At 36.9% G+C, this 12,449-nt stretch overlaps 1 protein-coding gene across 1 annotated transcript in view; it reads left to right on the forward strand.

The window, feature by feature from the left end:
- PPP1R9A (protein phosphatase 1 regulatory subunit 9A) overlaps positions 1-12,449 on the forward strand; it is a 296,085-nt gene that overhangs the window by 162,389 nt on the left and 121,247 nt on the right. Inside the window, 1 exon segment of the mRNA XM_057731848.1 lies at positions 8,289-8,421. Within this exon segment, the coding sequence (XP_057587831.1) occupies positions 8,289-8,421 (133 nt within the window).

The raw sequence follows: 12,449 nt of genomic DNA on the forward strand, positions 1-12,449 counted from the left end.
CATTCTGAGGGTTGTCTTCTTGTCTTCTTTATGGTTTCTTTCGCTGTGCAAAAGCTTTTAAGTTTCATGAGGTCCCATTTGTTTATTCTTGATTTTATTTCCATGATTCTAGGAGGTGGGTCACAAAGGATCTTGCTTTGATGTATGTCAGAGTGTTCTGCCTATGTTTTCCTCTAGTGTCTGGCCTTACATGTAGGTCTTTAATCCATTTTGAGTTTATTTTTGTGCATGGTGTTAGGAAGTGTTCTAATTTCATTCTTTTACATGTTGCTGTCCAATTTTCCCAGCACCACTTATTGAAGAGGCTGTCTTTTTTCCTTTGTATATTCATGCCTCCTTTGTCAAAGATAAGGTGCCCATATGTACTTGGGTTTACCTCTGAGTTCTCTATTCTGTTTCATTGATCTCCCTTTCTGTTTTTGTGCCAGTACCATACTGTCTTGATCACTGTGGCCTTAGAATATAGTTTGAAGTCAGGATGCCTAATTCCACCAACTCCATCTTTCCTTCTCAAGATTGCTTTGGCTATTCGGGGCCTTTTGCATTTCCATACAAATTGTAAGATTTCTTGTTCTAGTTCTGTGAAAAATGCCATTGGTAATTTGATAGGGATTGTGTTGAATCTGTAAATTGCTTTGGGTAGTACAGTCATTTTCACAAAGTTGATTCTTCCAATCCAAGAACATGGTATGTCCCTCCATCTGTTTGTATCATCTTTGATTTCTTTCATCAGTGTCTTATACTTCTCTGCATACAGGTCTTTGCCTCTTTAGGCAGGTTTATTCCTAGGTATTTTATTCTTTTGGTTGCAATGGTAAATGGGAGTGTTTCCTTAATTTCTCTTTCTGCTCTTTCGTTGTTAGTGTATAGGAATGCAAGTGATTTCTGTGCATTAATTTTGTATCCTGCTACTTTACTAAACTCATGAATTAGTGCTAGCAGTTTTCTGGTAGAGTCTTTAGGGTTTTCTATGAATAATATCATGTCATCTGCAAAGAGTGACATTTTTAATTCTTCTTTTCCAATTTGGATTCCTTTAATTTCATTTTCTTCTTTGATTGCTGTGGCTAAAACTTCCAAAACTATATTGAATAATAATGGTGAGAGTGGACACCCTTGTCTTGTTCCTGTTCTTAGAGGGAATGCTTTCAGTTTTTCCCCATTGAGAATGATGTTGGCTTTTGGTTTCTCATATATGGCTGTTATTATGTTGAGGTAATTTCCTTCTATGCCGATTTTCTGAAGGGTTTTTATCATAAATGGATGTTGAATTTTGTCAAAAGCTTTTTCTGCATCTATTGAGATTATCATATGGTTTTTATTCTTCAATTTGTTGATATGATGTATCACATTGATTGGTTTGTGTATATTGAAGAATCCTTGCATCCCAGGGATAAACCCCACTTGATCATGGTGTATGATTTTTTTAATGTGCTGTTGGATTCTGTTCGCTAGTATTTTGTTGAGGATTTTTGCATCTATATTCATCTGTGATATTGGCCTATAATTTTCTTTTTTTGTGCCATCTTTGCCTGGTTTTGGTATCAGGGTGATGGTGGCCTCATAGAATGACTTTGGAAGTGTTCCTTCTTCTGCAATATTTTGGAAGAGTTTGAGAAGGACAGGTGTTAGCTCTTCTCAAAAAAGTTTGATAGAATTCGCCTGTGAAGTAATCTGGCCCTGGGCTTTTGTTTGTTGGGAGATTTTTAATCACAGTCTCAATTTCAGTGCTTGTGATTGGTCTGTTCATATGTTCTATTTCTTCCTGCTTCAGTCTTGGAAAATTGTGCTTTTCTAAGAATTTATCCATTTCTTCCAGGTTATCCAATTTATGGGCATATAGTTGCTTGCAGTAGTCTCTCATGATCTTTTGTATTTCTGTGGTGTCTGTTGTTACTTCTCCTTTTTCGTTTCTAATTCTGTTGATTTGCATCTTCTCCCTTTTTTTCCTGATAAGTTTGGCTAATGGTTTATCAATTTTGTTTATCTTCTCAAAGAACCAGCTTTTAGTTTTATTGATCTTTGCTATTGTTTCCTTCCTTTCTTTTTCATTTATTTCTGCTCTGATCTTTATTTCTTTCCTTCTGCTCACTTTGGGGTTTCTTTGTTCTTCTTTCTCTAATTGTTTTAGGTGTAAGGTTAGGTTGTTTGCCCGATATTTTTCTTGTTTCTTGAGATACGACTGTATTGCTATAAACTTCCCTCTTAGAACTGCTTTTGCTGCATCCCATAGGTTTTGGATTGTTGTGTTTTCATTGTCATTTATTTCTAGATATTTTTTAATTTCTTCTTTGATTCTTTAGTGATTTCTTGGTTGATTTAATAGTGTATTGTTTAGTCTCCATGTGTTTGTATTTTTTACAGTTTTTTTCCTGTAATTGATATCTAATCTCATGGCATTGTGGTCAGAGAAGATGCTTGATATGATTTCAGTTTTTTTGAATTTACCGAGGCTTGATTTGTGACCCAAGATGTGATCTATCCTGGAGAATGTTCCGTGTGCACTTGAGAAGAAAGTGTATTCTGTCGTTTTTGGATGGAATGTCCTATCAATATCAATTAGGTTGAGATGGTCTAATGTGTCATTTAAAGCCTGTGTGTCCTTCTTTATTTTCTGTTTGGATGATCTGTCCATTAATGTAAGTGGGGTATTCAAGTCTCCCACTACTATTGTATTCCTGTCGACGTCCCCTTTTATGGCTGTTAGCATTTGCCTTATGTATTGAGGTGCTCCTATGTTGGGTGCATAGAGTTTTACAATTGTTATATCTTCTTCTTGGATGGATTGCTTGATCATTATGTAGTGTCCTTCCTTGTCTCTTGTAATAGTCTTTACTTTAAAGTCTAATTGGTCTGATATGAGTATTGCTACTCCAGCTCTCTTTTGACTTCCATTTGCATGGAGTATCTTTTTCCACCCCCTTACTTTCAGTCTATATGTGTCCCTTGGTCTGAAGTGGGTTTCTTGTAGACAGCATATAGAAGGGTCTTGTTTTTGTATCCATTCAGCCAGTCTGTGTCTTTTGGTTGGAGCATTTAATCCATTTATACTTAAGGTGATTATTGACATGTGTGTTCCTATTACCGTTTTCTTAATTGTTTTGGCTTTGTTTTTGTAGGTCTTTTCTTTCTCTTGTGTTTCCTGCTTAGAAAAATTCCTTTAGCAATTGTTGTAAGGCTGGTTTGGTGGTGCTGAATTCTCTTAACTTTTGCTTGTCTGTAAAGCTTTTGGTTTCTGCATCGACTCTGAATGAGATTCTTGCTGGGTAGAGTCATCTTAGCTGTAGGTTTTTTTCTCTCAGGAAGTTCAGTATATCCTGCCACTCCCTTCTGGCCTGCAGAGTTTCTGCAGAAAGATCAGCTGTTATCCTTATGTGTTTTCCCTTATATGTTATTGTTGCTTTTCTCTTGCAGCTCTTAATATTTTTTCTTTGTGTTTAATTTTCATTAGTTTGATTAATATGTGCCTTGGAGTGTTACTCCTTGTGTTTATTCTGTATGGGACTCTCTGTGCTTCTTGGACTTGAATAATTATTTCCTTTCCCATGTTGGGGAAGTTTTCCACTATAACCTCTTCAAATATTTTCTCAGACCCTTTGTTTTTTTCTTCTTCTTCTGGGATGCCTGTGATTCGAATGTTGGTGCACTTAATGTTGTCACCAAAGTCTCTGAGACTGTCTTCCATTCTTTTTATTTTTTTCTTTTTCCTACTCTGTGGCAGTTATTGCCCCCATTCTATCTTCCAACTCACTTATTCGTTCTTCTGCCTCAGTTATTCTGCTGTTTATACCATCTAGAGTATTTTTAATTTTGGTTATTTTGTTATCTATTACTGTTTGTTTGCTCTTCAGTTCTTCTGAGTCCTTATTAACTGTTTCTTGTATTTTCTCTATTTTGTTTTCAAGATTTTGGATCATCTTTACTATCATTACTCTGAATTCTTTTTCAGGCAATTTTCCTATTTCCTCTTCATTTATTTGGTCTTGTGTATTTTTACCTTGTTCCTTCATCTGTGACATATTTTTTGGTCGTCTCATTTTCCCCCCACTTTGGATGGGTCGGATTGTGTTCCTGTCCCACTGGGTGTTTGGTCTGAGGTTTCAAGCACTGGAGTTTGTAGGCTGTTGAGTATAGCTGGGTCTTGGCGTTGAGTCGAGAACCTCTGGGAGACCTCACTGTAAAGAATGTTCCCTGGGAACTGGGTTTCCCTGTTAGTCCAATGTTTTGGACTCAGAGCTCCCACCTCAGGAGCTCAGGCCTGACACTGGGCTTGTGTATCAAAATCCCAGAAGCCATGTGTAGCAGGGAAAATGAAAAAAAAAAAAAAAAAAAAAAAAAAGTAGGAGAACAGCAGAAGAATAGCAAGATAAAAAAATATGATAATAGGAAACTAACATCTGTTTTAGAAAAAATTAAAAAAGAAAAAAGATGGAGCAACAACTGGAAGGTAAAACAACTGCAATAGCCTTAGTGAGGAGGTGGGAGGAAAAAAAAAGAAAAAGAAAAAAGAAAGAAAGAAAGAAAAAAGCCAGAAAAAACCTTGGCTGTGGGGACGGGGCTTAGACAAGGGCAGGGGGGTGGGGGAAGTTAGGCAATGGGCAGGGCCTACACTTAGAAAACACCCTGGGGGTGGTGGGGAATGGGGCTTAGGCCCAATGAGGCAGAGGGACCCAGGAATGCCTCTGTTCATGGGAGCAAAGGACCAGGTCAAGGTACTCAGTGGGCTCCCTGGGCCTGATTGGTGGGAGAGATGCTAGGCACCTCCCCTAGTCCTCCAGTCTCCGAGGGTCCCTCCCCCTTGGGTTCTCTTCTTTCTCACCCCCTCTCTCCTATTCCCCTAGAACCCTCACAGCTTCAGGGGGCACTGAAAGGCCGGAGACCAGACTCTGACAGCCAGCAGGCTTTCCATGGCCAACTGCGCTAGGATAAGCTTGCGGCACTTCCCCAGGTCTCCCAGTCTGGTAGGGTCCCTGTCTTCCTCTCTTCCTCTCCCCCACCCCCCACTCCCCTAGGTTCTAAGCAGCTGGAGAGGCCCTGGAGAATGAAGGACCAGGCCCGGGAGCCCAGTCGGCCTCCTTAGCCAAGAGGGCAGGCGAAGTGCCCTCTTTCCTTCCCCTCCCCCAATCTCAAAGCCCCCACCCCCTCCTCTCTGCCTCTCCACCTCCTTGTCCCTCCTCCCTCCTTCCCACACCCCGAGGACCCAGGCAGCCTGGAAGGTGCCTTGGAGGGTGGAGGACCCCACTGGGGAGCCCAGCAGGCCCCCCAGCCGGAACGCTCAGTAGGCCTCCTGGCCTCCTGGGCGGGAGAATCCAGTCGTGGTTTCCCCGATCTCCCCAGCCTCCAACAGTCCCTCCAGGCGGGAACCTCCCCCCTCACCCAGCCAACCCTCAGGGGCGCCGGTCCCCTCAGGCTTCCCCTTCCCTGCCCCCCTGACTTTCCCCAGGTCCTGCCTGCTTGCTCTGGGTTTCCTGCAACCTGCTTGGGTCTCAGGTCCCCCGCTGGCCTCCGATAACTATTCTATTTGTGGGGAGTCGCAATCTCCGAGTCTTCCCATGCCGCCATCTTGACTCCGCCCCGATATTAAGGACTTTAATCCAGGAACATAGTATGGCATTACACTTATTCAGGGCTTTTTGAATTTTTCAGTTAAGTTTTATAGATAAGGATATCCTTGCACACTTACAATCAGCAGTTCTTGAGTATTTTATAATTTTTGATATTTTCTGTTATATTTTGTAAAGCTATTACGGTTTTTTTTTTGTAGTTTTAAAATTCTGTTTTTATTGAACTCTTGTTAGTTCTAGTAGTTTTTCTGTTTAACCGCTTGGATTCTCCACGTAAACAAAAGCTTAATTTGCAAATAATGAATTCTGGCTTTTCTTTTTCATGTATTTATAGGTTTTACCTTTGTGCTCACATAATTTACCGGACTATGAACAAGCTGAAGATGAAAAGTATATTACATTATTTCTTCTCTACAGAATTAAATGGTGATATGGTCATTTGATTGCTAGATGCCTCAAACATTATTTAAAGTACTATTTTCCAATATGTTGTCATATAGTTAGTTTTCTGTTTGTTTTATTTAATTTCCAGATATTCCCAAATGGACTTCATAAACCAGACTGGGGAAGAACATTTGATAGCAGATATGTGTGTATACACACACACACACGTATACACATATATACATATGTATACACACATTTTTTAATTCACACATTGTGTGGTAGCAAAATTGAGTTATGTTCCAGTATGAATATTGTTTGAATCCTTGTTTAGCAGTCATATACTTGAACCTATTAGTAGAAGCAGACAAGTGGCAAACATCAATGGAATAATTTCCAGTCATCTCTGCCAGTAGTTTCCAGAACATGTATGTTCCAGATCCAACTAACTTTTTTTGTATGTTGTTAAAGTTTGCTCCCCTAGGCATGCTGCATTGTGGTCCACTCAACTGTAGATGTTTTCCAAAAGATATAGATATAGATTTTTTTCTAGTGTCTTGTATTTGAAATATACATTCCACCTCTTCCTCATTTGAGTATATGAATTCTTGTTTATTCTTCAGGATTCAACTCAAATATTTTCTCCTTCACGAAATTCTTCCCTTTCTCAGGGCAATAAAAAAAATTACTCAGTGTATTTCTTTGTTACGCCAGTTATCACATATATTATGTCTGTTTATTTTGATTTCTCTGTCCCTACTAAGCTATGAGCTACTTGAAACTGTGCCTTCTTCATTGTCTAGCACAATGTCTGGCATACAGTTGGTACTCTGTAAATTTTTGACAAATGAATAAATGTGAATAAGTGATTACCAAAACATATAAGGGGAGTGAAAGATCAAAAAGGCTGTCTAAGAGAAAGTCATAAACCTGACAGTTTAAGAAAAATATTAGAAGTTTCTATGGAAGGGGCATAGGAAGCATATTCTATGAAAATATTAATTTAAAAGGTACAAACCCCGTAGTTTAGAAGTGTTCATTTTGATGCAGAAACTGTGGTAGAGAAATGTGGTAGAGACCAAGTGAATGGTACAAGGTTATGAAAACATGTTGAAAGTCAGGAAGAGAAACAGTTATCCATTCTGGTACAAAACTATAAATGACACGATTTTGAGAAGTATGTAGAATTAGGAACCACACTACATCTGTTTCTATATATGCAATATGTATTTCTGGTTTATAGGTTATCATATATAGCATGTAAGAGTTGCTGGTTTTCCAATAATATGAATGTAAAGCACATCTGGACTAGCAGGACCAGCTTTATGGGCAATGGACTTATTTTCTTTCATCTCTGACCTTCTGTCCTGCTTTCTGTTGATATTTTTATTATCGCTTTATATATACATATATTTTAAAAAACTACGCCTAGATTTTAAGATTTTGAAGGATGTGACAAAGTTTTGTCAGGCACAATCTAGATACTTCATAATTGTTGAAATTAATCAAAAAAGTGTGAGTTTTTATCTTACAAATTAATTAGACTTGATGAATCATACATTCCTTTCTTTTAAATATTCTTTAGTGTATTAAGTGAGGGATTGTATACCTATTTCTAGTTACTTTTCAAATAAAACAAATATTTCAACAGAAATAAGAACAGTAAGTTTTCTTATAGCTACATCTGAAGGCCACATTTAGTAGTCTTTTGAATGATTTAGGTCTGAAGAAAGAGATACCAATATCCTATTTGTTCTGCAGCTCTTGAGCAATATTTTGATAGTCATTTCATTAAAAGGTTCAATGAGAGTTTAATTTCTATCTACATGCAAGTAAAATAAGGGATAACAAATGAGAACTTAACACAGCCCAGTATAGTATAGAATAGAAGTCAGTTTCAGTGACTCTGTGTTTGAAATATAATTCTAGTACCAACACACTACAAGGTCGGGGCTCGTATAGGTCATAGCATGAAATGGGTTCAGTGTGGGTATTTGCTTAGGTAGCCTCAAGATGCTTTACCTTAGTTTTATCACAGCTAATATAGTAAACTCTGCTTCTATAAAAAGTGATAAATATTGCTAACTATATAATGTATTCTGTGGCTAATGTTGTCTCTCAAATTATTAAAAGTAGTACATTTTTTAAATTGGTAAGTTATTTTTGTTCTGATTCAGTTTTCCTTTTCTTAATATCTCAGTTGATTTTTATGACAGAACAGTTGTTCTTCATACAAAATTTTTAACTTATATAGTTTTGGATATGTAGCAGTTTTTTTATTTTAAATTAAGAAAGCTGTCTTTTCTGTATTTTCATCTTTTTGTTGACATTTTACTACAGGTCTTCAGCACATACTCCAATGAAGACTATGACAGGAGAAATGATGAAGTTGACCCTGTAGCTGCTTCGGCTGAGTATGAACTTGAAAAGCGTGTAGAAAAGCTGGAACTTTTCCCAGTAGAACTAGAGAAAGGTATATAAGCTATACAATGTTAATAATATTATATTGCTATGTTAATAATATAGAAATGACTTTATTTTCCCTAGGTATAGTCTTTTTTTCCTAAGGATTGGATAAAGCTTTAAATCTCATGGAGGGTTTTATTTATTCAGTTTCAAAAATAGTTTATATGAATTCTGTATAGATGGTGGATTGAAAACTCCTCCATTACCCTCCCCACTGAGATCAATCTATTTTAGTTGGCTGGGTTGGTGACTAGGAGTAGGGAGGTGTGAATGAAGTCTTATGTTTTCTTGGTACTCCTGCAAAGCGCTGGTGAGTCCAGAAAGAGCTGCCATAAGTAGAGCTTGGGGCAGGTTGGTTGTTTGGGGTTTTTTGGTGGAGGGAGAGTGGTCATGGTTAGATTCTGAATGCCGTAGATATGGGAAGTGCTGCACCTTTAGAAAATGACGGATTTTTGGAATGAAGGCAGTGGAGTCTTTTTCATTTCTCAGGGAAGAAGGCTAAAGGAAAGCAGGGAGGACAGGAGCAGAGGGGCTTCATCCTGATTTCTCCCTGGAATCATAGCCTACCTGCTACAGTAACTGGGGACCTACAGGACCAGAGCCTGCTATGTTTATCTCATAAATCATCGCCTGGGAACTGAACTAGGACCTAATGAACAAAAAAATAGCACATCTCAGAACAAACAGATGACAACTTGTATAACAAAAAAGAAACAAACAAAAAACCAAATAAAGATTTTCAAGTGTGGCTTTAAAAAGACATTCTTAAGCAAATTAACAACAACAAAAATATTTAAGATTAAAATTTTCCATAGAGGAATTGAAGAGGAAAGAATGATTATTGTTGAGACTCAAATTGGTGATCTAGAAGGTCAAGCATAAGAAATATCCCAAAGTAATTCTCAAATGACAGAGGAAAAAATCCAAGAAAAATCATGAAGCAGACCCAATATATAAGTTGTAATAGAAGAGAAAAAGGCAATACAGGACAAGGGACATATTAGACAAAATAGAAGAAATTTTCCTGAGCTCAAAAAATATCTGAACCTCATATCTGAAAGGTCTTAGCCAATTTGTTGCAAGTGAGAAAACTTAAAAAAAATTCCCATACTCATGCATAGCCTGGGAAAATTCTAATCTTCAAACATAAAGTGAACATCTTACAAAATACCAGGCCAAAATCAAAGCAAAGAAAGAAGCAAAGGTACTTGCAAAGGTTAAGTTATTAGACTAGCCTCAGACTTATTTCTGACACTGGGAGTGGGGAGGCATATGTATAATTTCACCAACCACTGAGAAGAAAAAGGATAATGAGCTAAGAATCCTATATCCATTCCAGAGAGTATTTACCTATCCTGATGAAAGAAGTAAATTTGCTAATATATAAGGACTTAAAGAACATATCTGCTTCATACTTCTCAATTAGTAGGGAGGAAAAGGAGAACAGCTTGTTCAAAACAGCAAATGTGAGGGAAAAACAATTGGAAGCTGTGTAAGTATTAAGTATAAAATTGTTTAGATGAAAAAAAAATACCAATTATTACACTAAACATGACTGGCTAATGATTGTTCCTATTAAAAGACACTTTCATTTGAGGTTAAAGAGAATTAAAGAATGAAGCTTTCACTTTTCATCCTTTTAAAAATGTAAAAACCATTCTTAGCTTATGGCCCATACAAAGACAGCTGGATTTGGCTGGTGGGACGTTGTATTGCTTATAATTGCAAAAATGAGAACAATCTGCATATTCATCAGTGATAGAAAAGGGTATATAAATTGTACCATATCTATTCCATAAAATATTACTGAGCAGTAAAAATGTAGAAGCCACAGATCCATGCTGCAGTGTGTTATAATTCTTACAAACATGAAATTGAGGGGTGGTGGGAAGCAAATCACAGAAGAAGCCATTCAGTACAATTCCATTTATTTAAATTTAAAGGCCAGGAAAAATTAAACAGTATATTGCTTAGAGATACAGAAATAAGTGCCTTTAAAAAGTAGTATTAAGAAAAGGAAGGAATGGTTAACACCATATTTAGAATAATGGTTACCAAGGGAAGAGTTATGATTTTGGGGAGGGGTACATAGTGGGCTTTTGGGGTATTGATAATGTTCTCTGTCTTTGTTAGTACATGAATGTTTGTTTTATTTTTGTTCTACACAATGTATTGTAGATAAATGTTTTTATAAACTCATTTATATGCGACATTTCATAATTAAAGTTAAACTAGAAGAGAACTAAAGGAAGTACAAGTTATTTTTAATCTTTTGAGGAACCTCCATACTATTTTCCATAGTGTCTCCAGCAATTTACGTTCCCACCAACAGTGCGCAAGAATTCTCTTTCCTCCCCATCCTTCCCAACACTTGTTATCTCTTATCTTTTTGATGATAATCATTATAACAGGTGTTAGGCGATATATCATTATTGTTTTGTGGCTACTAAAGCTATTAAAGATACAAGATCTAAGCAAGTAGATATTCTGTATTCTTGGATGGGAAGACTCAGTATAGGAAAGTCTTCCCTATTCTGTATCTTGTAGACCTATAAATTAATATGTAAATTTAATGCATTTCAAATACAACTGCTGTCAGAGTTGCATTGGGAGAGGGGATTGCATAATACAATTCTAAATTTTATATGGAAAAATACAGACCTAAGGGAAGTATGAAAAAGTATGTGAAACGATTTACTTTCCCAAATATCTTAATGTAATGTAAGTCCTCTATAATCAGAACAAATTGTATTCATATAGCAGTTGATCAGTAGAACAAAATACAAGATCCAGGGAAAGATGTTAGTGTGTGTGAGAATTTAACAACATGACACATAAGATACTCTAATTTAGAAGTAACAGGGTGCTTTACAAATTGTTCTGGCATAGCTGAACGCCTATCTGAAAGAACATTAAGTTGGAAAACTTCATTTTTATTATATCATATATATAAATAACTCTACATGAATTAAATAATAAAATATTAAAAATAACAAAGATATTTGGTGAAAATTTATGTCTACGTATATCATCTAGGCTTGTGGGAGAAGGGGCTTAAACCAAATGGAAAATCAGAAATTATGAAAGAAAAGATGGACCACTTCACTCACCCAAAATTATAAACTTTTAAAGGCAATATTGTCAAACAAAGCCAATAGATAAATAATACATATGAGGGGGGAAATCTTCATTATAGATGACATGGAGTTAATAGCTATAAAATTGTAAGAGTCTTTGCAAATTAAAGGGAAAAAAAGAGTCAGGCAAAAATCATTAAAAAAAATTGGCACTTTGCTTCAGAGAAAATCTAATATGAATACAAGCTCAAATCTCACTAACAATGAGGGGAATGCTGAACCAACATGAGATTTTTTTTTTTCCTGGTAGAGAAAATAAGCTCTGAGCTCAGAGGGTGGTGATAACATCTTCCTAACACAGCCTTGTAGTCTTTTCCATCTTGCCCTGGCTGCTTTGCATGCTTAGTGTGCTGTCTGTTCCTAGGAGAGTATATACAGAGGAAGTCAGGACGGCTGCTGGGTTCTTGACAGTGCAACCAGAAGAATCAGGGCCTTGAAGTTGTGGCTCTTCATTCCACCCATACTTGACATCTCAGAGAAGCCGTACAGAGATGAAATCAGTATCTAGTCTCTGTGGGCTGACTGTACTCTTCCTTTAATTTTCTTTCAGTTGTCGCCATGTCTTTTCACATGGTCTGCCCTGGAATTAAGGATGGCTCAAGCTAATATAATAGTTTTGCCCACAGCTGGGTTTTTAGCTTTGCAAATCTGTGTAATTTTCCAGTTAGAGCATCAAGAGGAGCTATGGAAGGAAGGAAGATAATTTTACTAAAGCCTGAGTCCAGACAGGGAAAATGGATTTAAAAACCAAGATGTAATTTTCATGCAGGATATTTGCAGGAAGAAACTATTATATTTAATGGAGTGACAGTGTAGAGAACCATCGTTTGACAGGAGCCCTTTCAATATACTGAGTATGGGAACTCAACATTGGCTTGAAATGTGATAATTCATAATG

The sequence above is a fragment of the Hippopotamus amphibius genome, chromosome 4, assembly GCF_030028045.1.
Source record: "Hippopotamus amphibius kiboko isolate mHipAmp2 chromosome 4, mHipAmp2.hap2, whole genome shotgun sequence".
Lineage (NCBI taxonomy): Eukaryota > Metazoa > Chordata > Mammalia > Artiodactyla > Hippopotamidae > Hippopotamus > Hippopotamus amphibius.